This window comes from Alligator mississippiensis, chromosome 14 (assembly GCF_030867095.1).
Source record: "Alligator mississippiensis isolate rAllMis1 chromosome 14, rAllMis1, whole genome shotgun sequence".
NCBI lineage: Eukaryota > Metazoa > Chordata > Crocodylia > Alligatoridae > Alligator > Alligator mississippiensis.
In genome coordinates, this window is record NC_081837.1 from 34,332,241 (window position 1) to 34,360,211 (window position 27,971).

At 49.2% G+C, this 27,971-nt stretch overlaps 1 protein-coding gene and 1 long non-coding RNA gene across 2 annotated transcripts; one reads left to right on the forward strand and one right to left on the reverse strand.

Annotated features, from left to right (window-relative positions):
• Window positions 1-254: 254 nt before the first annotated feature.
• Window positions 255-16,913, reverse strand: GNAT2 (G protein subunit alpha transducin 2). The gene is made up of 9 exons (XM_019492490.2): window positions 16,512-16,913; window positions 12,222-12,264; window positions 10,757-10,898; window positions 9,575-9,732; window positions 8,141-8,269; window positions 7,526-7,655; window positions 4,136-4,289; window positions 3,393-3,597; window positions 255-1,373 (listed from the first exon to the last, which is right to left on the reverse strand). The coding sequence occupies exons 1-8, from the start codon at window positions 16,627-16,629 to the stop codon at window positions 3,407-3,409; spliced, it is 1,065 nt and encodes a 354-aa protein (XP_019348035.1). The 5' UTR covers window positions 16,630-16,913; the 3' UTR covers window positions 255-1,373; window positions 3,393-3,406.
• A 2,218-nt stretch (window positions 16,914-19,131) lies between these two features.
• LOC109284344 (uncharacterized) lies at window positions 19,132-24,357 on the forward strand. Its single transcript, XR_002091764.2, has 4 exons — window positions 19,132-19,250; window positions 21,187-21,265; window positions 21,468-21,581; window positions 24,066-24,357. It is a non-coding gene; the product is annotated as an uncharacterized LOC109284344 (long non-coding RNA).
• The last annotated feature ends 3,614 nt before the right edge of the window (window positions 24,358-27,971 follow it).

Here is a 27,971-nt window from a genome sequence, read left to right on the forward strand (position 1 = left end):
CGTTGGGTGTGTTCTATAGCCACCCTGCCCATGAACCAGCCTGACTTCAGTGAAGATCTGTATGTGCAGCTGCAATGGAAATAAGTGCAAAATGTAGAACATAAATAAAAATAGCGCAGAAAAGGAAGCTTGCCCTTAGTTAGGTTTTGGGAGTCAAGAATGACACAGGAAGTAAACGCTTTAAGAAATGAAATGTTAAAGCAGAACAAATAAGCCATTCATTTCATGCACATTTCTTTTTATTTTGGCTTTGCTACAGTTTCTAAGGGAAGCTCCATACATGACTTCTGCAATGTGTACAGTGAGACGATACAAGACTTTGTCTACAGTGATAGCATAGGCTTATTTACATATGATAAAGAGCAGACCACTTTAAATAGCAGAATGAGAATCATTTCAAGTACTGTAACTATTTTTTGTCTCCGGCCTCCAGCCTGTTCCTTCTGATTTCTCGCTGTGAAATGTTTCCTTAAATCCTAATAAATCCAATACTATTTCTTAAAAGTTCTTCTGATCTTCTAGGCTAGAGATCAGTGAGGCATCATGAGCAACCATCTCTGGAGCAAAGAGCAGATATAGCAGTGAGAGGATAAGTATTGCTAGGCTATATGGGCAAGCCTGTTTGAGTTTGGCAGGGTTGGGAGTGAAATGGGTCAAGGTTCCAGGCTATTTGTACATAGAGAAAGTTGGATAGTAGAAGCAGTCAATCAGCTCCTTAAGGCTGTGGGGATAAATTCCACCAGGTTCAGGGATTTGCACCTTAACTTTCTCCAGTGGAAGGTTTGAACATTTCAAATGACTATTGGGACTTATTTACAACTGGTAAACTTGTTGCTCTTTAACGCATAAGGAAAGATGTTAATTATCTTGAATGTAAATGGATTGGGATCTCCACGTTCAGGAATTACTTTTAGGTCAGATCACTCACAAATTTGTTTTAATGGCTTCCCCCATCTTATAGGTGAGGGTTTTCTCTGGGATTCCACCAAAGGATCGGTTTCACTTTTTTCTCATGTTAGGTCTGCAGTGCCTTTTTAGATGCAGCTGTGTAGACATGTGATGTTCTGGTATCTCTTCCCCATTTGGTGTGCCAAAAACTGCTGTCAAGTATCAGAGCACACTGGATTGCTGCGGGCTATCTTTAAAGTGTGCAAACTGATTTAAAAATAATAATAAAGGAGGAAATTACCATGGCAGACAGCTGGGTGGTAGGAAGTTTAGCTGTGCCTTTCCTCGCAGGACTTGTTCTTTGAAGTGCATGCTTCGCTTGCTGGGTAGGTCTTAGAAAGATTTTGCCCTAAGTAGCTTTTGCTCACTCCTCTGGCTCTGCTCAGCAGAACAATGATGCTATATAGAAGTCATTTTCTTTGCTGCTGCAAGGTGAAGCGGAAAGGGAAAATGGCGTTAAATCCTTCAACATTACAAGGGCTTGAATGTTTTTAGATGGGTCACGTACAAATGCAGAGGATCAGTACTGGAGAATCCCACCAGGCAGCAGCAAACTATGTGATGCAGCGGCGGTGGGAAACATTCGAACTAGCCTTCTCCATCTAATCCAGGGCTGGGCAAAGTCTGTCCCGTGGGCTGGATCGGGCCCATGGTGGACTCCATTTCCCAGCAGCTCCTGCCCCCATCGCTGTGGCCGGTTTCCATGGAGACCCCAGGAGCGGCACATCAATGAGAGCGAGGGGCCAGGGTTTCCATGGAGACTGGCCATAGCAGTGCTGGCAGCGTGCGTGGCAGGGCAGGGAGCTGCTCCTGGGCGGGGATTCTGCAGTGGTGACAGTGGTATGGAGCTGGGGCAGAGCTGCCATCTGCTGCCCACATACCCTAGGCAGAAGCATGCAAGGATCACAGCTCTGCCCTGGCTGCAGACCACGCTGGCACTGCTGCAAGATCCCCAGAGCAGCTCCATGCCCCGCCAGGGCCTGGTCTCCATGGAAACCCTGGCCCCATGCTGTCAGGGTCCCACAGCTCCTGGAGGTCTCCATGGAAACTGGCCGCAATGACATGGACAGGGACTGCTGGGAAATGGAGTCTGGCCACTGGCCGGATCTGCTGTTTTGCCGCACCCCCCCCCCCGGTCTAATCAGACTTGCATAGAATTACCTTTTTCTAGTGTTTGCAACCTTAATATGGTGATAGACCTGATCTCGAGTTGCTGCCTTAATGCAATATCTTTCTTCATGCTCAGAGCAGGTTTTCCCCTTGCTCAGAAATGGCTGTTTGTAATGGGAAAACTTTTGCTGGCAGCAGACAATGCAGAGGTTAAAACAGTGGCTTTGCCCCTCAGCTGCATTTGACTGCAAGCTGCTTCTTGCTGGCAGAGAAGCTGGCTGCCTGCCTCTTTTTCCCTGCTTTCCTGTTCCCATTCGTGGAGAATGAAATCTCCAGCGTTGCTCACTTCGGGAGCTGTGCTATTGGAAGATGCTGGCTGCAAGTGATTTTTGAAGGTGGGGGTGGGAAGAGACTAATGGTGCTGCGTTTTGCACAGGGAGCTGGCAGATGCACGTATATCATAGCATTTATTTTGTCATTAGCTCATTACTGTGGTTCATCAACCAACTCGTATTGGCTAGTAGAAAGGCCAGCTAAAGCAGAACACTGCAGAGACCACTTGTTCCCTATCCACACTGGCAACCTATCTGTGTTAGCTGCTGTTCAAATGCTATCACTAGCCAGGATTGTGGATCGCTTTTCCTGGCCAGTGATATTTATGGAGCACGTTCTAAGATTGTTGCCAATTCTAAAAGCAGCGAATTGCTTTTACAGTGAATTGTTCATGCAGCAAAATTTATTGTGTTATGGCAGCATGACACCATATTATAATTCAGTTTAATCTTGTTTGCAGTGCACAGAGCAGGGTGTCTGTTGTAATTGGGTATGCCAGCATAGGCTTCGTAATACAGCGACCAGCTTTGTAATGCAGTGCCTCAAAGTACTGAACTTTTCTGCTTTCTAAATGGATCCTATGGTTCCTGATAGTATAAAGGTTTTAGCCGCCCCCCCCCCCCCCCCCCCCAAATCTCTAAGGGGTCTGAATGGGAAATTTTTAAATAGTGCCAGCAAAGTTTTAAACAGTTTGTGCCATGTTTCCTGAATCAGGTATCTGGGACTCAGAACCCTTCCCATATAGTTGAGTAGAGCAAGGTACTGACAAGATGGGAGGGCTGCTTTGGTAAGAAAAAGGGATAGCCAGTGGTGTAATGGCGATATTGCTCTTATTGCCCAAGGAAATGGCAGAGCTTTTCAAAGAGCCAAGTGTTGGGGAGAGATCTGAAGAGTTGTCACCCTCGCAGCACAAATCCCTTTTGGTGATAAGGTGTCTAATCTTGTAACTTGCCAATGGCTTTTTTTTTTTTTTTTTAAAGGTCTGTTTAAAATAATAGTACCTGCCAAAGCTGATTTAGAAGAGACCGCAATCTTTGAGGTTTTCCTTGATAATGACATCCGTGACTGCGTCAAACACAAATTTGACGTTCTGCGTGTCTGTGGCACAGGTCATATGGCTGTAGACTTCTTTCACATCTCTCCGCATGTTCAAATCAAGAAACTGAATCTTGATGTAATTTCCTGCATCATCATATGTGTTGGGACCTGTTTTTGGAGAGGAAGTATCTACTGGTATGTGCCACTGATTAGGAAAGTCGCACTGTTTAGAAACTAGCCCTGTGTAGTTATGCAAGTGCTCTTACCCATCTGAGGAAATGTAATCGTTTGCCATTTGTTGCTTAGCTCCTGTTTTAAGAAAACTAAACACTCTTTGAAGAGGGCTGGAATGAAAGCTGTGGCTACCGAAATGCATTCTCGACACAGAGGTAGGTAAGAGCCAGCAGAAGCTGCATTTCGGTAGTGTTTCATCTTTGGCACCAGTCTTCCCAAACAGCCTCCAAGTCATCACGTTTAACAGGAATTTTATGCTTTTCCCATTTGCAAGCCCAGTGAAATTTTGAGCCACAAGGCCAGTTGAACCCAAGAAAATACTGGGTGTTGTGGTTCCCTTGAGTCTTCCTACCAGTTATCAATGATTCTTTCTACCACTAGCTTAGAGTTTTAGATGACACTTAGGCACAGACCTTTTTCTCTGCAAATTACCATGGCTATGAAGAGGGAACACAGACTTATTAGAACTCACCATCATAGTCTGGAAAGCAGATGCTGAGATGTACTTTCTTGATCTTTTCCTCAAAGAGGTCCTTCTTGTTAAGGAACAAAATAATAGAAGTAGTAGCAAAGAACTTGTGGTTGCAAATACTGTTGAACAGATGTAGGGATTCATGCATGCGGTTCTGAAGACAGACAAAAAGATCATTTTACTCTTTGGTGACACATCTGCTCTTAAAGCTCCTGTTCGTTCTGGCTTTAAAAAGTAGGAAAGGTTATTCATCTAGTTAAAGCACATCATGAAAGTATTTCCTCTCTGTAAAGCATCAAGCATGTTGATCTCTGTAGGTTCAAACGACCACATCTCTGGCTCCATCCTAAAACAGATGGATGCTAGATAAAAGCAGTTTCCTGAGCTACCAACTATACTTGTAGTCTCCACACTGTTTTGCAGTTGTAGATGAGAAGATGGTGCTTTAACACATCTGTTTATAAAGCTGAAGCCTTTGCTAGTCCTAAAAGCAGTTGTCTATCTGCTGTTTCTTAGTAGCCCAGTTAGTAAGTCTAAGTAACCTGCTAGTGGGGGGCTTCCACTGACTGAATGTAAAAAAAATCCCTAATAGCCTAGCTTCTGTAAGCTTTGTGGCACAAATGCAACTGGTCTCTAATATTATATGATGCTGGAGCATGAAGCAGAGCCAGGACATTAAACTAATGAGACTGTATCTTAAGCAGGGACTCTGTGTTCTGGGGTCTGGCTTATGATGCTTCAAATGAAGCTCCTTGGGGAATGGCTCCCAAGCTGTATTTCCTGAGGCTGTGGTGGGTAGTGTATGGATTGCACCCCTCCCTTTTCATTTAAGAAAAGAGAGTACATGATGGTCTGTGAAAATGACCTTCACATTCCTCCTAAGCTGTTTTTTTTTTTTTTTTCCTGAGGTGATTAGTACTGCTGGGAAACCTCCCAAGTTAATTCTTCTGAGAGGCAGAGAAGCAAGTGCCCTTTTGGAGGATGGTAATATCTGCAATACAGGAGGGTTGCTGTATTAGCTGTCCTAATACAGCCTGTATTAGCTGCTAATTAGCTGTCCTGGAAAGCAGTGCTGACTGCGGGGAGGGGAGAAACAGAGACAGCCTTTTACCAGTTTCTGCCTGGTCACTGTCAGCTTTCTCTGCTCTTCACCCTCCTTTCTGCTGTTTTCAGAGAGAGGCTGAGAGCATCTGTGGAGGCTGAGTCCTGCCTGATTACCAGCATCAAAAATATTCCCTGCCGGCTGCGCTCGTGTAGCTTTGCTCTGATGTTATTTGTACACAAAAAGGATGTTCTAGGGAGATTCTTATTCAACGAACCTGGGGGCTGAGCTGGGGATAAGTCTCTCTCCCTCCTGCCGTCAGATTGGAACTGAATAATGACATATTTACTCACATGCCACACACCTTCCCCCCCCCCCCCGAAATTCATCATCTCAAATTGAGGGGTGTGTTTTAAGTGCAGAAATTGATTTCTGCACCAGTGTGGATGCATGGGGATACTGGAATGGCTGTTGAGGGCTGGCTCTGTGCTGGGTTCCACCTACATGTATAGAGGGGGCAGAGTCATCTCTTCTCCATTGCTCACTCTCACCTTGCAGGCTCTGCAGCTCAAGCTTTAACTCCATCAAGGCCACTGTTAAATTGGCAGCAGCTTTCCTACATTTTCAAAACAAGGTCTGCATCTAATTGGGGGGCACATGGTATATGAAGAAATAAGGTAGACACTGCAAGAATGAGTCTATACACAGAGGTTAGTGGTCAGTCTTAGTTTGACTTCGCCTTCACAAAGGCTAGAGTTAGCTGACAATATTGGGATGTAATCTCTGGGATTCTGGTAGTTGGATGGATAAAACCAATTAGATTATCTAGCCTACTCCATGCCAGAGCAGAGGGAATGGCAAGTATCTGGTGGAGGTGAGTGCATGAGACTTTACAGGGCACCTGTGACCAGCCCACAATGACTAGACCATTGAGGCACTGGTGAAAGACAGAGTAATGGCTCTAATTTATGATTTGCACCCTTTACTTTCAATGATCTTAGAAACCAGAAACCTAGAATATGCTCCTCTCCCATGCCCCAGACACTATAAGGTCCATGCTGGCTCACAAAAGACCCCCTACTCTGTCCTTTTTATGGGGAAATTCCTATTACATCTTCACAGTGTAATGGAGCTGATGAGCCTTTCCCTGGGCCTTCTACCATTGAAAGCATTGCATAAGGATGCCTTCAGCTGGGATCCAAGGTAAATGAAAGGATTTGGACTGGTCCCTGCTCTGTGCACCCCCACATTGCTGCAAAGCGTGGATACACAGTGGATGGATTTGCAATGACTTTGTCCATCAATTAGCTTCAGGTACAATCTGCAAAATGGTGACAAGTTCTTCATTTGAAGTTGTAAACTGCAAGTGATTCTTGCAGCTAATGAAAGCATGTGTTCACCTGCTGTTTCCTGCCTGGCTAATTCCAGGTGCTTTCTTTCCCTATGACTCACCTGTTCCCTTCATCACCTGCAGGTGCATAGCCACATGCGTGTTTTAATTGCTATTTGTAAGCTTCAGCCCCTTTCAGCTGTGTGACTGACATTTAACTAGCAGCCATGATCTTGGGTGATGTCCTTGTCCTATGCAAGTCCATGGGAACAGGATTTCACCCTAGGGATTGTGGTAATTCTTGGCTGTACTGTAAACTGACTGCTGTGGTCCTTTTTCTAGCTCCTGCACAGGTTCATAGATTAATAGTGATCTGGTCTGACCTTCCTAGGAGGCCAAAGATAGGATAAGAATTGAGCTCTTGTAACTCTCAGTTGCAAGGTTTAACCACAAGCCTATCTCCCTTGTCCTGTTTCTTTTTGCCGTCACCTTTGAGGGCAGGCAAGCAGCCTTCAAATTCTTTTTAAGGGCTACACATGTAAGATTAGCCTTGACTAGCCGCTGGATGTCACCCTGCTACATGAATTAGTTTCAGCTGCCAGCTCTGCTGGGTGGAAGGCAGGCATTTATTTACAGACTGATGTCAGACGAGAGCTACATTGCTTCCCAGACTTGCGTCAGCACAGAACAATGAGCCATGAGCTTTGCATAAACCACAAGCTGGCATTCAAGTTTCTTAAACTTCCTTTTCATTGTGCTGGTGCCTCCCTGCATCCTCAGGGATCCAGCTACCCAGGACAAGATTTGGCACCCAGCCCTTTCCACACTGCTTCCTCTTTTGGAGTGATGCTGCTGTTCTCATTAAGCCAGTCATGTTCAGACTGAGCTCAGCTGTAACAGGACTTTGTTCCATTTTTCAGAGGCATCCAGGAAGGGAAGCAGCCTCAGAGACGCACTCTGGTGGAGAGGAGCTGTTGGTATTACGCTGTAGGCAGATAGCAACTAAGAGCGAACATACCACTTCATCATCCTCCACCAGCACCATGTCATAGGCGCTGAGAGCTCCGCAGAAGATGATGCAGGTCACACCTTCAAAGCAGTGGATCCACTTTTTGCGCTCTGACCTCTGTCCTCCCACATCAAACATCCTGTAGAGGGAATAGTACCACTGCTTTTACATGGCATCTATCCTAGCACACCTAATGCACGTGGTGGTTGTAAGGGGGGGGTTGGCCCTTAAAGGCTGAGAGGACAGCTGCAGGTGCTCAGCAACTAATAGTCTGCCTGGCTGGGAGACTGGGACCAATAGCTGCTAATGAGGTAGCAGCCTGAAGGGGGTTTAAAAAGTCCCGGAGACAAAGACAGGCTGTGGCAAAGCATGGAGCTAGAATGATTTCCCTTGCTTTGCCTGAAGGAAGACAGCAGGTTCTGGCTGGTTTGGTTCATTTGGTTTTCCCTGGTTTGGGCTGACTTGTTCATTATGGCTGTGAAGTCTCTCTCAGAAGAAAGAAAATTGAGTGGAAGGCCTGCACACGGAGCTGAATGGCTGAGCTAAGAAAGCTGGGCGAATGAGCCCCTAGGGCTGCGGCTGCTGATCAGGAGAAAAATGAGAGGGCTTTGTACTTATCCTCACCGGAAGTTTAGATCTTTGACGGAGAACTTGGTCTCTATGATGCCGGTGGTCTTCACTCGGGACCGTAACACGTCCTGTTCTGTGGGGAGGTAGCCAGGAGCTGTAATCCTTTCCATCTGGCTCAGGTAGCTAAAGGAGAAAGCAGGAGCATTTTAGCTATTGTAAAGGATGCAGAATATTACCACAGGATGCAGGAGGAGGATGGAGAAGGTGTTATCAGGCCGATAGCAATCTTATGAGAGAGCAACTGGAAATGTTATCTCTATACACTGCGACTCTGCCAGCCTGTGGCAAAGGACATGTTCTTCTAGCATAGCAGGAGAGCAGGGAGGTCCCCTTCATCATCTCCTGGCTTAAGCAGGGACAAAGCATGCATATGGGCTTGCTGTGCATTGCTATATGGCCAGGGCTCTGTGCTATGTAGATACAAAACAAAAGGTCAGTCCCTGCTCCAAAAAGCTTACAGTTTCCAAAAAGGGCAGGTGGGAAGAGCCCAATGTGCTGATGGATGCTGCCAGCAGAATAGGATAGAGCAGTTTAATTCGTGTCATCGCCTAGAGAGCCTGAAGTGCCAGCACCCCCAGTTGCTCCTCCACTGTAGTTTTTTTTGGAGCAGGGACTATATCTGCTGTGGCCTGCTAGAGAGCTGGCTGACAGGATGTGGTTTGTTAAACCAGAGGGTGCCTTTTGCAGTGTCATCTAAAGTAACTTGGCTGTCTTCAGCAGGTTCACACTGGTGTGGGTGGAAGCAAGGCTTGGCCCCATGTGAGTTACACAACTCGGAGGCTATTCAGTAGAGAACCTAAAATACCATGTAGGACTTGCACACTGTACGATAGTACACGAGACAACTTCTCCTCAGCCCCCAAACTACCTTTGCATGTAGTATCAGTCTCCTGTCCCTATTCTGGGCCGCGTGAACTCTGCATCGCCCAATCAGTAGGACTGAAATTGGGTGTTGCTTCAGCAGCCTTTGCAATGATAGGTGGTGAAGTTTTGAGGCTACTAATACAGCAAAGGTAGTGATGGGGGATATCAGCACTGCAGAAGCAGCCCATGAGAGCTCTGTGTGTTGGCATGCATCCTAATGCTTCAAACCATTTTGGTCCTTCCTGTTGGATGCCCCAAGTCCCTTGACAGGCTATGCCAGTGTTAAAATTAAAACTTGCACTGGCTTCAAAGGGAACCAGCTCTGAAATGTCCTTTCTGCAGGGTTGCTCCTCACCCTGGCTTTCCCCTTGGTGGCTGGAGCAAAGCTGAGACTCCTCCGTCTGGTGGTGGAGTCTACCTCATTGAGGCATCAGTCATTTCGGTGCTGGTGACTGGACAGATTCAAGTAATTAAGCACCAAACCTGTAGAGATCCCCCTGCCCAAAGGCTCTTGCCATCTGGAAGTTGCATTGCTTAATTACAGGGTTATAGGGACTGACTTACTACGAAGCAGAATCATTGAGCTGGTACTCGGAGGCTCTGTCGACACAGGCCTGCACTCCCGCATCGTTCCACAGCCTCTTTATACAGTCCACCAGCTCCTGGGGCATGGTCCCCTCCTCAATGGAGTCTGCCAAGTTGAACAGCAGGCGCCCATCGTCCTGCAAGACACAAAGCCTGTGAGAAGACTGGGTTGGAGACTCTCATGGTCTGGTGTGGGCCTGCCTGAGCTCAGCCTGGGCACATGTGTGTCCTCACATCCACACAGGACTTAATTCTTGTTTGAGAACTAAATCCCCCATCCCCTTGTTGGATTTTTATTCTTTTAACGATCAGCTTTCCCAAAGGCCAAAGGGGGATGTTCCTTGCATCCATCCTGGCAATGTCTTGGGAGTGGAGAACAAAAGCTGCCCCTAGAAATGCTTCCCTTAACCAGTAGATGGCATCGCTGGATAGGAGTTTGATGTGGGAGGCAGCAGAAACCTAATGCCTTGTTCCCTGGGGCCACTGCAGACATTGAAAGGAGCCCAGCCTTTGTGTCTGGGGTATCCTTCCTCATAGCTCCTGTCCTTGTGTGCTGGAAAGGAGCTGCCCTGCAGGTCTTCATCTTGCCACCATTCCTGGAAGGGGAAACAGAAGCCTGTCGCTTGTCCATAAAGGGACAGTGACCTCTATTAAAATATATATCTGCCTTTGTAAGAAGCAGCTGGGAACACTTGGCTCCTAGCATGAACACAGATTAGTTGGAGTGATTGAGAGCCGGGCAGTGGGCCGGAGGGGAGGAGAAGTCCAAAGCAGGAACAGCGTCTAATGTGGCAGATCAATCCTGCAGCATTGCTCATCGCTTCTGCCTGCCTGTTAGGGTGGCCATCATAGAGGACATTCTGGTTTTCTGCTACTCCGTGCTCTATGGATATGAAACCCGATGCCTTTATGGTCCTTTGTTTTTCTCTCCTCCTCTGTTCTCTATTGATGTGAAACTGGATGCCTTTATGGCCTTTATAAAGGCATCCAGTTTCATATCAATAGAGGACAGAGGACAACCAGACTGTCCTCTATGATGGCCACCCTACTGCCTGTGGAAATGCATTTGCATGTGCACATGAGGACCACTACACCCTCCCTCTCCCCCTGCCCTGCTGGGGTAGACAAGAGCCCTGGTGACTGTGAGGGCAGGGTACTGACCGCTCGCCCACTTTCACTGTAATCTATCCCCAGGGTGGTCATAGCCCGGATGATGGCCAGGATGGACTGCAGTATGTTGCCGTAGATGACTGCCTTGAACTCCATGCACTCCTCTGGCGAGTAACCGTCCTGATGGATAATCCTGTAGGGGATGCACAAAGAGACCCTTACTGAGAAACACAGCCTGGGTGTCCCTGGCAATTCTCTTTCTGCAGCACTGAATGGCATCTTCTGCTCCGGCCTGGGTGCCTCCATTCAGGGACCAAACTCTGACAAAGGCTTGATTTGGTCCCTGCCTTGCCCATCCTTGAGGAAGAAAAATAATCAGTGCTAGCATGAATGACTCCCCAGCAGGACTGGTGCAGGCACCCTGGCTAGGGACAGGGAATGGGGTGGTGGCAGAGCTATGGGCCCATGCAGCTGCACAGTGCTCAGCCTAGCAGGCTGGTGTAGCAATGTACATCACCCACACAGGGGAGTGAGGAGCCTCTTTATCCCCTAGTGCCGGCACATGGCCAAGCCCACATCTACATCCACTGTGACATGGGCAAATTGGTGCCCCCCAGCCAGGGCAGAAACTTCTGTTTCTGGTCATTATTTAACCAGCCAGCGGTGGCAGCTTCCGCTGGGGGAAAGCATGGCCCAGGCTAACTCTCTGGCTCCTAGCCTGACCAGCTGCGACTCTTATTCAGTCAAGAGTCTCGTGGTTGGCTCTTACTCAGTCTGCAGCCGCTACAGCCCCCAGGCCTCTCAGGACTGCACTGCAGCCCAGCTGGTTCCACCCTGCTCGGTACTGGTGTATCGGATTTCTCCTGTCTAAACGCAGCGTGCTGTGCACTCTGTACTGAATTTTGCCTTGGTTTCCAGCTGCTTCTCCAGATTGCCAAGACTGTTTGTTCTGATCCTCTTCTCTAAAATACTTGCCACCCCATGCAGCGGGTATCACCCACAAGCTGGAGAAGTGCTCTCCCCGCTCCATCCTCCTCAGGATTTGACACTTGCTGGTTGGTGCCTGGCTAAGGATCAGCCTGCCGCTGCAAACACCTACTGTTCCCAGCGCCTGGTGTGCTGTGCATTAGCCAAGGGAAGTTGTTGAGACACTAGATCACCACTCCTTTTAACCCAACGTCCGTGCCCTCAGTGGCATCTATAGCTGATGCCTGGGATCTCCCACATACATCCGTTGTTTGTTCTTAGCCTACAGCATGAAGAGACATCCCATAGCTGCTGACCCAGGAAGCAGGAGAAGTGCTCTCCTTTTGATCCAAGACCACGTAGCTACAGATGTTACATATATTTACATCTTTAGTCCATTTTATTCTGCTCATCTCAGTGCTGTCCTGCACCCAGCCTGGCCTACCCGCTGTTAGCAAGTTAAATAAGCAGTCCTTATGCCCAGATCAGACTTCTTGAAGGAAATAGACCTGATATTTGTTCTGAGATCCAGGCCAGAGATCGCACTTACTTCATCTGCTTGACAATTGTGCTCTTGCCTGACTCCCCAGCACCTAGAAAAAATGGGAGGAAATACTTTAGTGCCAACAAACAGTGACAGACTCCAGCCCCAAAGAGGGAGACTGAAGCTCTTCCCCACAATGATACTGTGGTCTGAGGGCCAGCCAAAAGGAGCCAGCATTCAGGACTTACACTGCTCTCCTTGTCCCCGAAGTGCTTTCCTTGGGAATTGGCTCCCAGGTAGTGCAGCACTGCTGGATTTCTCTGAAACCCGGTGGGTCTGTTTAGTGGCATATTATTCCTGGATTGAGATCTAGTTACTGGGCTCCAGGAGGCCACTAAACAGATCAAAGTCTCAAACCCATGGAAAGACCAGCCATTTCTCCTGTTTTACCTAGTGGTCCGGAGTTCATCTCCTCCACCTTCGTGTTGGGGATGGTATGCTGCATCCCTGAGCAGTGTCTTTGCGGGGGAGGCATGCTGTTCTGCCTGAGCTGGAGCTGAGTGGGAAGGCTAGCCCTGACTCTTGGTGGGTGCACCTACAAGAGATGCTAAATGTGCAATAGACTAATTCTGCGTATTAACGCGGCAGGCAAAAACCATGCTAATGTGCTAATCGGCAGTAGAATTAGTCTACTGCGCACTAGTGTCACCAAAAGAGCATGTGCCAGCGCTACTGCAAAGGATTGCTAATTACAGTGCATTAAGGTAGTACCTGTTATTACAGGTATAAAACTAAATGCACCCTAATTATGGCAGACAAGGTTCCTTGGGTGAATTTGATATCTTTTATTAGACCAACCCAAATAGTTGGAGAATAGTTATTAAGCAAGCTTTCGGGTTAAAAAACCCAAGCTTGCTTAATAACTATTCTCCAACTATTTGGGTTGGTCTAATAAAAGATATCAAATTCACCCAAGGAACCTTGTCTGCCTATGTCCTTAGACCAACACGGCTACAACCTACACCCCTAATTAGGGTGCATTAACAAACATGTAGACGTGCCCTATTTCTTTCACTCTCACCTCTTTATTCCTCACAGGATTGCCATTGGGCCTGCCCACATCACTGCTCCAAGAAGTGTGGAGCTGCCTGCCTCCAAAACCATCCATGCCACCTAGAGGCTAAATCACTGATGGGGGAATGGGAATAATTAAGAGATGACTGAACTGCAGGGATTAAGGACCACTCTGCTGTTTGTACTGCTTTCAGCTTAACACATGAGTGCCTGGCTCTGGAAGCTGCACTGCAAGACCTGTCTGTGCTTTGGGGAATCCCCTCTGCACCCCAGCATGGCAGAGGGCCTGTGGGAGACAGAGCCACAGAGCACTGTGTTCCCGAGAGCTGGAGGGGCTGAACTCCCTCTGGAGCTGGGATTCCCTGCATGGCTGTGTGTCCTCTCCCCATGGACATGACTAGCCTGTGCCAGGGCTTAACATTTCTTAGCCTTCCCCAATTCCTGTTTTCTCTCCTCCTGCCCTTCAGGTCTCTGTGACAAGCCTTGGAGATTGCCTCGTCTCATTGCTTTAAGCTGCTTATTCCCAAGCAGGAAGCTGCTTAGAATTAAGGGCCTAATCGTGCTGAGCCCCACATCCCTGCCATCAGCTGGATAAACTTTGCAGTGTTGCTTAGCCAGGCATGCGCTGCCTGCCCCTACAGTGGGGCTGGCAGGCAGCGCCGCCATGATCTGTTGCTGCCAGAGAAGCCTTTATCTCTTTTAGGAGTGATGCTGGGTGAGTGAGGCAGTGACATGCACTCCCTATGGCAGAGCCATTGCCTGACCTGAATTGAAGTCCAAGCCTTGAGTGCACTTGGGTTTGTCTGCTTGAGCCAGAGGCACCCTTTTCTGTACTGGCTGTGGGATGAGAAGAGCATGGGTGGCTTGTTGCTCCCAGGCCTGGGAGGGGTGGGCAGCTGGCAAAAACCTATGGCCTCCCATTTCCTGCTCATGTGGGCTTTCTCCCGTGACCAACCCAGAGGCATAACTAATCATTTCAGCGCCCTAAGCAGAGATGCACCCACCACACCTTGCAGTGCCCAGGCCAAAAGGGCTTGAATGCGTCTCTGTGAAATGCCACTAGAACGGTGGTCCAAGAGCGGGCACCAAAGACACCAGCTACCATCACTGCTCCAGCCTGGAGCCACCTTTCTGGAGCCCTCTCTAAAACTGCACCTGGGGCTGATGCCCTGCTCACCTCCCTCTAGTTATGTTATTGAACCAGCCAGTTGGTGGTTGGAGCAGGGCCACCTTCTTGGAGATCTCTGTTTCTTTGGGACTAGCGTTGGCCTGGCAGAGGCTTGGAAACCTCTCGTAGCACAAGGGAGAAGGCAGGGGACAGTGAAGGAGATGCAGAAGCCCCCTAAGCTACAGAGCAGGAGTGAACAAGCGTTAGCTACAGTGCTCAGGTAGCACAGAACGTGCCAGCTCGAAGAAGGGGAAGACCTGACAGGAGGGGGACATCGATTTTAAAACCAGGAGGAGTCATTGTGGCCACCTTGTCTGACCAGCGGCACAGCTCAGGGCAGAGAGCCCCACTCAGCCACTTCTGAACGAAGCCTGAATTTGTGTTTGAGCTAGAGCCTATCAAAGGCATCCGATCTTAGCACACAGCCTGCTCTGCCATTGGGCATTAGGCTAACCTAGGAAGACAAAATCAATATGGTCAGAGATAAAGTGCAGCCCTTCCTGTGTTAACGAAGCATTTAATCATGTTGCTAGATTACCCATAATGCCACAAGAAGCTGGAGACAAACATGCTCATCAGTGTACTGTGCCTTCCTCCACTCCAGCGCTCTCAAAGCCTCTCTCATGAACGCTAATGAGGGCAGGATGGATCCTGGGAACACGCCAGAACAGTCGCCTTGCAGGGACGACCCAAAACACTGCAGAGCCTTTCCTCTGAGTGGAGCAGACAGCGCTGCTGTGCTCCTGTTACCCAAGACGATCTCAGGCATATCCAAGAGCTGTGCAAGGTCAGCCTGAGAGGCTGGGGCTAGTACCCAGCTGTCCCAGCTCCCTGTCCAGAGTTGGGGGGCTCCATCCTAACATGTCATGTCACAACCACCATGTATTTGCTTTCTCAGCCTCTTGAAGGTTCAGATCAAGCGTAGCCTATGCTTACCTAGGAGAAATACCGTGATCACCGCAGTGGCTTCCTATTTGCACCCAGGGAAGACCGCTCTGCTGGCATGGGCTAGTACCTGCATCGGTGATGCATAGTTAATCTTGGCTTTATGCCCGCTTTATAGAAATGGGCGACTCCTCCCTAGCTTGCTCCTGGGGTCTTATGGCTAAGGGCAAGCAAAACTTAGGGGCATCTGAACCCCAAGCCTCTGGGCTTGGGCCTGCAAATAGGATGCCCACCAAAGGTTTTGGGAACATCTGAAGCCCCAGATGGGGGTGGTAGATGTTTGCCAGTAGTAGGGCCACGTATGGTTCTGGACTAACTTATGGATTTGGAATGGATTTGGCTAATTGGGCTGGGAATACACAAAATTTAAAAATAAATAAATTGGTTTTTTGACCAGAAAGATGCCCTTGTCACGTAAGGGCCCTCAAGCAGGGGTGAACAAATCCAGCAAAGTGGTCTTAGTCCCGGCAGGAATGGGCTGCTGTTATCAGACCTGCAGGCATCCCTTCTTCAGCCCTTTTAATCCTCACTAATGGGCTGATTTCCCCACCCCCACCCCCTCTCCAGAAGATGCTTGTGACCTCCTGTTACATGCCGTAGGCTGAGAAATCTGTGAGCCCTGATAAGCACCTCGCTTAAGAAACCGTCAATCTAATGAGAGCCCATCTGGTGCCATTCGGGACCAGAGCTTCATCTTGGCTTAAAAACACCAAACCACAGTCAAGTTGGGCACGTCTCTGAGCCCAGGAGGAACGAAGCAGCCGGGTTGGACTCCAGCTTCACCCCACTCTCCCTTTCAGCCCCTCTTTTCTTTTTTCCATCTCCCCTCCATTCATAAATCCCTTCTCACAAAGCAAACATCCACTTTTCCTACAACGAGCATCTCTGCTTTGTTCTTACATCCCATCTCCCCTGGCCAAGGCTCCCTTCGCTTAAGGGGTTGTGCTCTTCCCATGCACTGCTTGGCCAATCCAGAACCGCAGGCCACATCATCCCGTCCCATTCCTGACCCGGAGGCCCCCTCGCACAGCTCTTCTCTGGTTGCACAGTCACTTGTTATTAAATCCAGGGAGGGCCGTTCCCGTGGGTACAGTCACTCACCTGCTCACTCAATCCTGGCCTCCCCCAAGGCAGGCTCCACTGTCCCGCCAGGAAAGCTCCCACCTTACCTAGCAGGAGCAGCTTGACCGTCTTTGCCTCCCTGTCTGCATCTTCCTGTAGCTTCTTCTCCAGCTCCTTGGACCTCTTGGCCATCTCCTTATCTTCAGCACTCGCTCCACTCCCCATCGTAGTGTCTTCCTCCCCTGGCTCCTCTAGCTGGTCTAACTCCCGCGGTCCTTTTGTCTCTTCCAGGTCTCCGCACAAGGTCACTCAGCCTTTGATGGGGTGTGGGAGGGGAAGTGAGAAACAGAAAGAAGAAGGGGAAAAAAGCGGGTATCTGCTCAAACTGCTACAGGGCTGCAGAGCTGCTGAGGGCAGCCTGGTTCTGGATGTCCGCAGGGGAAGGCTACTAGCCACAGACTGCTTAGAAATGAGCACGGGAGCCCTTCACCTTGTCCTCCCCCTTCCCCTCTCTTTCGCCTTTCTACATTAATTCCCCCTGGATAACCCAATATCTTTACTATGGATTGGGGACTTTTTATCTCATCATGTGACCCAGGAAATCCAATTACATGAGCCCAAGATGGCAAAGATTAATGCCTAGAAGAGGGTGCAGATGTGCGTGGGGCAGAGCAGGCTGCCCTGTGACGCAGGTTTGGGTTGTTCCCCTTGTCTGGTGCCCAGGGGCACCCATGGCCCCAGGGGAGGGGATTCCTGCTCGGATCCCCAGGCTGGAAACACTGAGCTGCTGGGAAGAGGACAGCTTGAGGACAATGGCAGCCCCGAGCCTCCTGGGCAAACCCAGCCTGCTGCTCCTCCTGACAGAGGGGACTCAGTAACCCACAGCAGAGGGGAGAAAGCCTGAGGAACGCAGAGCCCCCTGGATAACTTGGGGTCCCACACGCAGGTGTCTCAGGAGGTCAAGCTCATTGTGTCCCCCGGGGGCTCCTTGTAGCCCTACCTTACTCCCACCCACCCCCAAGCCGCTTAGGCACCTTCCTCTTCCCCTTCAAGTCAGGCCCCCCAGTAAATCCTCCAGCCCCTTCTTTCAAGCCAGGGACTCTGTGTGCCCCCATCCTCTCCCCTGCCAAAGGCTCTGGCTGCCCTCCAGCCCCATCAGCCCGGTCCAAAGTTCTCCTCTGCTGGGGACGTGAACCACGCCGGTCTCTACCTGCTGATCTCTGCAGGGCAGAAAGGCTGAGCTGGGTTGGGAGCTGCTGACAACCAGTCAGTCCTCTGTTCCCTGGGCTGGTCCGGGGGTGGCAGAAGGGGTGGGCTCTGCTGACCTGCAGCGAGGAGCTCCGTGCTTCCCACATGTGCCCCTTTGGTTCTGAGATTCAGCAAATCTTGTGCTACTGAGGATGCTCCCAGAAAACCTGGGATTGATCCCACCCCGCGTTTGAAGGACCCCATGTTCCACACAGATGCCGAGCACAGGATCTCACTTCCCCTTGCTTGTGAGGCGCTGAGCGAGGGGAGCAGCCCAGAGCTCCCCTACCAGCTAACCCCAGCCAGTGCTAACCCCTAGCAGTTGCACTCAGATGGATTAAGACCTTGCACAGGCAACAGTCACAGGGAAGGAGACACTTGGTGTAGGCCAGGGGTTTGGCTGACAGAGACAGCCCTGGGCACCTGGAGAGCTATTGCTCAGCCCAAGGGGAAGGGGGGCCTTTTCCTGGAGCACCACGCAGGAGTAGGGCTTGCAGGAGAGGCAGACTCCCTTGTTCTGTGGTGGCAGAAGAATCTGTTTTTTTTTTTCCAAAAATATTTATTTCTATAAATATAAATAAATCAATATTTATATATGTCTCTGTGTGTGTGTATACACACACACACACACACATAAATATTTATTTATTTATATAACTTTATATAACTTTATTTATATAACTATATATATATACAGATATATATAGATATATAACTCCACCTCCAACACTCTGCCAAGCAGCCTCTGTGGTTCACTTGGCATCTCAAAGCATGCTAAAAACCCATTACACAGTTCACACTGCGTAACTGTGCACCCGCGCACCCATTTCCATACCCGTACCCCCACCCACTGCCCTCCTCAAAGGGGCTACTGAAAAAGTCTATGCCAGATCCCTCTCCACCAAATGAGGTCTGCCGTTTCTTTCCCGTCGTCCTCTTCATTTTTCTTGTGGCACCAGTCCATTTTACTTAGTCCCATTTTAATACTTTTCACTTGGTCCCATTTTAATACCTCTTGACTGGGGGGGTCTAAGTGGCAGAAGAATCTGTGATGCAGAAGGAAGCCGGAGGCATGTGCCCATTAACTCTGGCAGGCCTGCAATGGGATGCGGGCAGGGAGGGAGGCAGCTGAGCGAGTCCAGGTCAGGCTGCAATGCAGTGAGTGCAGGAAGAGGGAGGAGGCAGGCCCAGGTGTGTGGCCTGTCGCACCAAGGGACAACAGAGCGGGTTTCTCATGTGTTCTGCTGCCCCACGGCTCCTTGGACAGGTGTGGGCAGGGAACTTGGATCTCCCTCATTTCCTACTTTACAGACTGGCTTCACTTTCAGGGGAGCAGGTAACCCGAGCGCTTAATCTCTTACACCAGCGCTGCCTAATCAAGCTGGTTTCTGTCCAGCCACTTAAGCTCTTTAGAGCATTAGTTTTGTTAATCAACCGCCCCACTGTGCACAAACTCTGTCCCTCCCTCCTCTCCTAGGCCTGCCTGCCTCCAAGACAGATTAAGAGCTTGTGCTCCAGCTCACAGAAGATGTCTGTTGGGTGGGTCCCCATGCAACCGCCCCCTTTCTCTCCACCCAAGATTTTAACTTCTGCCTTACGTAAGTAACTCTTGCACCAGGCACGGGGCTGTGGTAACAAGGGCGGGTTCAAATTTAGGGGTTTTACGCAAATACTCTATCTTGGCCCGATCCTCTGCCTAGAAACCTTGGGAGATAAACACTGCCCGGTGTTCTGGTGCAAACAGCCTGTCCCGCTCACAAGCAGCAGTCAGGGTTTGTTACAGGGGGAAAATGGGACAAGAAAATGATCTTGGGGGAAACCTTAACAGTCAGCAGCCCACCCCAATTGCTTCTTAACAGACTGTCGCAGTCCAGATGATCAGAGCTCGCTGCTAGCTCCACACAGGGTGAAGTTGGTGGCTAGCTGGGCTAGTGCAGCTGTAGCCCCAGCATTTCCCTTCGCGGCTAGGGGTTTCTGCTCCTTATCACACTGCTGCTTGCCCCTCTCTGCCATGCAGGTCACCACTTCTCTGCTTCCTCATGAGTACTGGGGTCACTGCGCCACTACTGCCACCAGCACTGGAGACCTTCCTTCTTCACTGTCACAGCTCCCACTGCCATGGGGGGTTATTGGTCCTTATCACCATACCTCGCTGCTACCAAGGGTAGCCTCTCCTATCCCAGTGACCCATGTAACACAACTCAAGTTGATCTTGAGCAGGCTGAAGAACTGTAGCTCTTCTCCACCATGTACCTTGAAATCCTTTCAAGGGTGCTACAGGGTGTCATGCAGTGTTAACACTGTTAGGCGTGCAAGCATGATCCACGGGTTAAATCCAGAGATGTCAAATAGGAATCCATAGTGTTAAAACAGTGTTTTTCAACCTGTGGTCCCTGGACCCCTGGGAGTCCACAGACTATGTCTGAGGGTTTCGCGAAAGATGACTATGATCAATCAAAAGTATGTGAATACCCACCCTTTGAATTCAAAGGGGTCCACACTCCCGTTTAAAATGTTCAAAGGGCTCTGCACCTCAGTTTGAAATTTTTTAGGGCTCTGCAAATGGTCTGAGAAAGGGTTGAAAACCACTGTTATAAGCTTTCTGACCTTCTGAGGGCTTTTTGAGTTCTTTGCAACAGAAGCATTTGCTTTAGTATTTTTCTGTAGACAAAAAAAGGAGTGAAAAGTAAGAGTGGCACTTTCCAGGAGGTGCCCTGAGTTAAAAAAGGTTGAGAACCAGTGGGTTAGTGGGCACAGGCTTCAATCTGACCCCCCATATGGAATTGTACCCAGAGGTGAATCCAAGAATATCAGCTTTGTAGAAACAAGTGAGTAACAAGTCTCAACCACTACAGGAATTTGTACTCTTTTTTCCCTGTTTTTTTCTTTTTTTGTTGTTGTTGAACTTTTGTGTCTCGGGCCAAATCAGCCGCATCAGTTCCAAATTCTGCCGGCCGAGCGGAGCTCAATCGTTAGAGGGAAATCCCAAGAGTGATTCCCCATCGCCATAAATTGTGCAGCCTCAAAATTGTGCAGTTGTGTTTAGTGCAGGGGTCAGCCTAGGAGAGCTTCAGTCTGGAGCCTCCTGGGTGGAGTCTCTCTGAAGCCTCTTCTGTCTCTTCTGATATGAAGGTCCCTCCAGCTCAGCAGGCATGGAGAGTACTGACTCCTCGGTGACCTTTGCCCAATTTTCTCTTACAACATTAGTACGCATATAAATGTGACAGTTTGGGAAGGGAGGGCCTGTGCACACAGACAATCACCTGGCCCCGTCCATTCAAACATTTTTGCCCTGATACAGTTAAGACACAAATTGTTCCCAACTCTCTGACTGCGTATAGGGCCCAGATAGACACGTAAGCATTACACAAGGGCTGTCACACAGAGACACAGATAACAAGCAGGGCTGCATTTAGAATCATAGAAAAAATTAGGGTTGGAAGGGAGCTCAGGAGGTCACATCTAGTCCAAGCCCCTGCTCCAAGCAGGACCAGCCCCAACTAGTTCGTCTCAGCCGAGGCTTTGTCTACCCAGGTTTTGAAAACTTCCAAGGATGGAGATTCCACCACCTCTCTGGACAACCTGTTCCAGTGTTTTACTACCCTCCTACTAAGTAAGTTTTTCCTAATATTCAACCTAAACTTCCCTTGCTGCAACTTGAGACCATTGCTCCATGTTCTCTCATCTGCCACCACTCCCCAGAGCCACCTGCCTTTATTCTGTGCAGTGCTGGGGCTGCTGAGGCTTCAGGCTCAGGTGACAGATCCCCTGACACCCGCCCTGGCAATTCCCAATCTATTACTCTGCCTCCACAGATGTCCACGACATGCCCCAAGCAATATCTTGGCATTGCAGGCAGGCCACTGGACAAGACTGGAAGCAACAGGGCTTTCTCTGAAAGATCAGGCCACACCTTCCTCTCCAGCCAGGTGAGCCCGAAGGTGAATCCATGATGGAAATGCTGGGGTAAGGGGATGACTAGGACAGGGGTCAACACTGGCCAAGAACCTTAGGATTTAGCTTGTGGGACCTGGTGTAAATGAAACTGTTGGGCTCCATGGACTAGGTCCTCAGCCGGTCCCAATCTCTGCAACAGGCATTCACAAGCAGAATATTTTGAGGTTGTAAATCCTTGTAGCTCCACTGAAATCAGCTCATCCAACTCCAGTTTCTTGTCAAGAAAGCTGTACTGCTCCCTCCAATCCTGCACTCTCTGCTAGCACACCTTTGGCCCCAAACGTACTGTTATCTGCTGTTTAGTCTGGCCTGGTTCTCAGTGTCCGTAAGAAGGAAATCACCTTGGGAGTTCATTTCTCAGTCAAATATACTTCCATATCAGGATGGATTCTTAATAGCCAGCCTTTGGCTTCCTGATCTTAAAGAGCAATTGTTACACGTCCACCTGACTCACAGTTTAAGCAAATAACTAGTGTTCTCCGTTTCCCAGAGTTTCTTCAGTGCATTCGCTTTGGGCATTTGGCAGTACTTTGCACGCTATCAACTGACTACACCTCTGGCAGTGAGGCTTGGTTTGCACAGTTTTTCTACTGGTTAAATTTATTTTGGTGAGGGTTGCGACTTCTATTACTGTGTTGAAAGAGTTATACCATGAGAGCCCCTCGTATCAGCGCAGCTACATCAGTATAAAGGTGCCTTATGTTTGGTTATGTTGTTCAGGTAACCATAGGATTACCTGAATAAGCATGAGTCCCAGTGTACAAATATAACTGTATTCCCATTCAGGGCTACATCACTTTGATTATACTAGCATAGGCAAAGCAGCATGATTTTTCTTTGTAGGAAAAGCCATAACCAAGTTCCTTGTTGTTTCCATCAACTTTTCAGGCAGCACCAAGAGAGGAAAAAGCCAAGTCCAGGGCTCCAGCTAGGGCCAATATCCTAAAGTGGCAAAGCCCACCTAGACTTTGTTTGCGCTTGAAAGTGTGCTGTGAGTTTGCGTGTGGCACTTGCAATGTGGCCATGCTAATTGGTACCATTGCAACTAGTATATGGGTCACTGAAGCAGGTAGAAGAGCACCAGCATCTAAAGCACTCCTGCTAGAGATGCTGCTATCCTAGCCCAGCTACCCTTTGTACCCATAGGGTTCGAATTATGGGGGGAGTTCAGAGGAGCTGAACCCCCCCCATAAGAGATGAGAGCCCCCCCCGTAAGATTTGAAAATCATAACCTGGTGTGGGTCTCTGATTTTATTAGGGCATCGTGATGGGCAGCCCAATTTTTTTTGCAGACCCCGCTCAAAAGTCAAAGTATAATTTGAACCCAGTGTACCTGGAAAGTCAAACCTCTCCTAAACCCTCCCCAAAATCTCCCAGAAAAAAAGTGCTGTGGGGTTTATGTGTTTGCAATACCATGAGGGCTCTTGCTAGTGCAGGTATGGAGCCACATCACAGCCATCCTCTGAAAAACAGAGTAGACCCAGACAAAGCTGGGAGCATGTTCTGGCATAGTATTTTATCTCAGTTAGGAAAGCATGATCCTAGACCCTGTAGAGTAGCTAGGGGGGCACGTGTGGGGCCTGACAAAATGTATAGATTCTAGGTTGTCTCTTCATTTGGTCTTTTTCCTCCTAATGTCCCACAACAATGCCACCTGAAAGCCAAATAGTGGCAGGCTCTTATCCCATCTCCTTCAGCTGTCTCTTAGGTAAGACCTAAGCCTTTGGCTTTCTCAAGCTTTCTTCATCAATTAACTCCTCCTGCTGCCAATCGGTTTGTATTGCCCTTTCATTTTGTTGTCCTTCTGGTGTGAAGCCATCACAAAATTAGACCCATCATCTGGGGCAGCCCTACTAGAGCTGAACATTACTCTCTGTGTATCATAGGGACTTGCTTGGCCTCAGCTCTCCGGTGTCCAAGTGGCTCAGAATCTCTAATGCACATATCCTCCCAGCCTCAGCGTGAGGCAGGGAAGTGCCAGTAATACCGACTTACAGGTGATGAATTCCCCCACTGAGAAGCTAAGGAAAAGGCCACATCAGGAACCTGTGGCAGAGCAGCCCCTCAGCCACTGCCCTCAGCACTGGACCAACCCTTTTTGTCTTTCCCTGTGGCTCTGCATATGCAGGGGACTGTCAAGCAGGGTTGCAGACTGATTACATGTCTAGTCAGGGCTTTATTTTAATGACTACGTGTATACATTTCCCTTGTGTAGTTTGTGTGCTTGATTGTCTTAGTGGCACAAGGGGCGAATAAGTGCCTTAAAAATCAGTTTAGGCAAGATTCCCTCCAGTGACTAATGCCCCTTAGAGACTTGATTTTTCTGTCTCCCAAGTCCTAGGCAAGCACTCTCACTACTGGGACATCCTTCCTCTCTGCTTTGCATAAGCTTTGCATATTTCTTGCATATGCACTCTGAATTTGCATTACTTTAAGTCAATGTTTCTCAACCCCAGGTACTGATACCGTGGCAATATGCAGTGAGCCTTTATGTGTAAGAATGGAAGAATGGGAAAGAGGAAACAGATCTCCAGGAAAAGAAGGAAAAGGGAAAAAAGAAAAACAAGTGTACATGATCTCCCATGCTGCTGGATAGGTGCTTGTAGTGACATAACATGTCCCTTATTTTTATTATCTGTAACAGAGTGTCCTTGGGGTACCAGCAGGGTAGCAAACAGGGCACGTGACCCAAGACAGCATGAGGGGCTAAAGAAAGATTTAAAAAAAAATAAATACTTTGGTATTTCAGCCACCTGGGGGTCATTATTCACTTGATCCTCCTCCTCGTCCTTGTCCTCCTCCTCCATGACCTATTGTATTTCTTTCCTCCCTGCTATACTTATATTCCAATTAACTCCTTATGAAGCTTTTGCATTTTTCTGTTGTTTTGTCATCTGCTAATGTTGTCCAGTTGTCTGTAACTTTCCCCTGAGTGCCTCACATGACTCGGTATTCCTCTCTGATGTTCTCCCAGCATAGGGTTTTCTAACTGCCTGTCTCTGCCCCGGCCTTCCTGATGGGCGGCTGGCTTCATGTTCCTTGCATTCCTTTTCAGAGGGAACATAATCTGTTGGGCCTTAATCACAGCAGGATAAATCCCCCTAAGGTTCAGAGCTCCCTCAGTGCCCACTCTGGCCTCACTTTGGCTCTCTCTTCCCTAGTATAAAACTGGTGGAAACCTCTGGTTCATCAGGGTTTTGACCCTTGAGGGCAGCAGAACAAAGATGTAGCATGAGCCTGTCCCCTCTTGGTAGCCAGACCCTTTCTGCTGCATGTTAATCTCATGTTCAGCTGCAGTTGATCCAGGAAACTGGGACAGGAGAGACCCTTCCACCTCTGGTTCCTGAGCCGCACTGCGGACAGCTTGGTGGTGAATGTGTGGTAGCCTCCTCACACACCTGTGCCTTTTTCACAGGTCCTCAAGAGAAAGTGCCTCCTCCCTCCAAAGCTGCAGCCCCATCTGGTATAGCAGATCTCTTCCAAACTTTGCCATTTGCAACATCTGAGGAAGTGGGCTGTGGCCTACGAAAGCTCATGCCTCTCTGAATGAGTTAGTCTATAAGGTGCCACCCTGCCAGGCCTCCTCCTGAGCTTCAGACTAACACAGAGAACTACTTCTCTATGGGGACTGGGCATGCTCTAAGGATTACAGTTAGGATGCGCAGGGGCTGGTTCTGAACTGGATGAATGAAGCCTGGGATGAGTCCCAGAGATGCCTTTGACAAAGGTGGGCTCGGGTTTAGGGTTAGGTGCGGTGTCATGGGCTGGCAGTTGGACTGTGGACTTCTCCTAACTTGTCTTTGTGGAGGTCTGCCTGGGGAAGTGGTTGTACATCTAGTGATGGACACGTAGATCCTGCCTGGGAAGAGAGTCATTAACTCCTCTTTCCCCTTGGCCCAGTAGCTGGAGACCAGATTTACTTCCACATCAAGGAACCCCTTGACCTCTACCCACCATTCCCGACCTGCAAAGCCACCAGTGTCCGAGCCCCTGCCCACGGAGGGGCAGAATGCATAGCCCATGATTTGACGTGTGACTGCCAGCCTCCTCTGAAACAGCAGGGTTCCTGCCTCTCAATCAGGACAACATCCGACCGACCGTGACCTTCCCCTCCATGAGGGAGGGGGCATGGAGCAGCATTCTCCTCCTCCTCCCTACCCGGAGATCTGTTCCCAACTGGAGATCCTAACACCCTGCCTCTTTCTGATGTGAGTGCCATGTGCACGCAGGCCAGAGCCAGTAGCTGCACACGGTTTTGTTATAGCCCCAGGATAGTACAGGCACCCCCCAAAAACTGTCTTTAATATACCTTTCCCTTGGGGCTCCCCTTGAGGTGCTCTGGTGCATGTTAAGAAGGAGCTCCAGGCTGAGTGGGCATGGAATTTCCTGTGCTCAGAGGCTTTCTAAAAATATGCCCTTCTTTAGCCCTGGATTAGGGTGACTTTGCAGAGCAATCACTGGGAAAGAGTCCTAATCCTTGCACTGAAATCTACCCTGGCATTGCAGGCCCTTTGCCTCTCTTGGGCACATCATGAAGCCACAGTTAAGTACCAGAGGGACAGGAGACAGGTGGAGGGAGCTGAGTGGGACGTGTTTGGAGGTGGAATGACCAGGAGGGGCTGTGGCAGGAAGGGAGAGAAAGGAGGAGCTGCTGGGGAGGACGAACATCTCCAGGGATGGAATATCTCTGTGGGATGTGGATGCCCTGTGCGGACGCCAGTTGTAATCCAGCCTGGGGCAGTTGTGACTGCAAGGCATTCACTCCGATGATGGATGTCATTTCTCAGTGGGCAAGAGTCTGCCTCATCATAGCAGCCGCTGCCACCAGTGCTCCCTGCTGGCAGTCAGAGCCAGGCCTCAAGCTGTATGCCCCATCCTGCTAGTGAGCATCCCTGCTGAAAGGGGCCAGCATTTGTACAGACCATGCAGCCCCGTGTTGTCATTCAGGCCCTTTTCCCAGAATGAGGGGTCATAAAAGCTGTACTTCAGTGAGATATTTCCTATCCCTGTTACAAAACCCTGAGAAGGGAGGCTGGATGGGCCAAGTGGGGACTGAGAAGCATGAAAGATATATGGGTGTGAGGACAGAAGGGGTTGGGAGTGGACATGGAGGCACCAAGTGAGAGCATGGGACATGGGCAACAGCCATGATGCATCTTCTTCTGATTCTTCATGGGTGCATGTAGCTTGAGTTACTCAGCTCCAGGCTGGAGCTCAGCTCTTGAACAAGACCCGTTACCCCTGTGGCAAGGTGAGCAAGCAGCAGGCTGCCTCTCAGTCCTCCGTGGAGAAGTGGGTGGCAGGTCCAAACAGAGCAACCATAGTAGATATCCTTGAGTGGGGTCTTTCAGTGTGGTGGGTGCTGTTTCTGGTGCAGGAGGCTGGTATTGTTCCTAGCTGCATGGGTGCAAAGCAGTTGCATGGGGTTTCCAGCAACAGAACTGAGATCAGGATCTGGCCCGTTTGCTGTGACACCTGAGACAGCTCTGATATGAGCTGTCATATGATTAAGAACTGCGCACCGAGCTGAAGCGTGTGTGGGGCAGGGGGAAGCCTGAATGACAACGCAGAGACCAGCGTGTACTGACACTGCCGGGTAAGACCCTTTCCCTTTTGCAAACAGCTCCCTCACTGTGGGCCTCTGCCTGGGGAGCTCTTTTTTCTGTCTCCATAACAGACTCTTGTTAATGCCCTACATTTTAATTGCCCTCAAACCTTTTCCAAGCACTGTCTCTCCCTCTTCTGGGTGCTGGGGACTGTTGTTTTACATTCAGTATTAGCGATCTTCATTCATATGCATTAACAAAGCAAATGCATTTTGTACAGCTTTTTCTTTGTTAATACATAGTAATGAAGATCGCTACTACTGCTTGCCCTCCTCTACTGCTTTCCAGGGGAGGGTTTCAGACATGGCAGTTAGTAGCTATTTACTAACTATACTAGTTAGTGGGTAGCTATTTACTAACTAGTAGCTATATGAAGAGCATCTGTATGAGTTCTAGGGACTCAGGCACCAGTGTTGGATTTGGTACAGCCAGCCTTAGCTAACTAGCTAGCCATTTTCATCCATGCAGCCACCTCTTAGGTGGTACATCTGCTGTTTAACAGTAACAGAATAACACTGCTCAGCTCTCTGGGAGGAGAAGAGGGGAAATCCTGTAGGCAAGTGAAAATATTTGTAGTGAAGGCCCTCACATCAGACTGAGATTCGGCCAGGTGGGCAGCGCTGGCTACAGGGGAAGAACAATTAGGACCTTGTTTCATGCCTGGGTATTCTGGCCCAGACGGGCTGATATTCTTAATGGGTCACAGATGGCTTTTCCATTTGTCACCTGTCATAAATGAAACATCTCCTGGGCTGG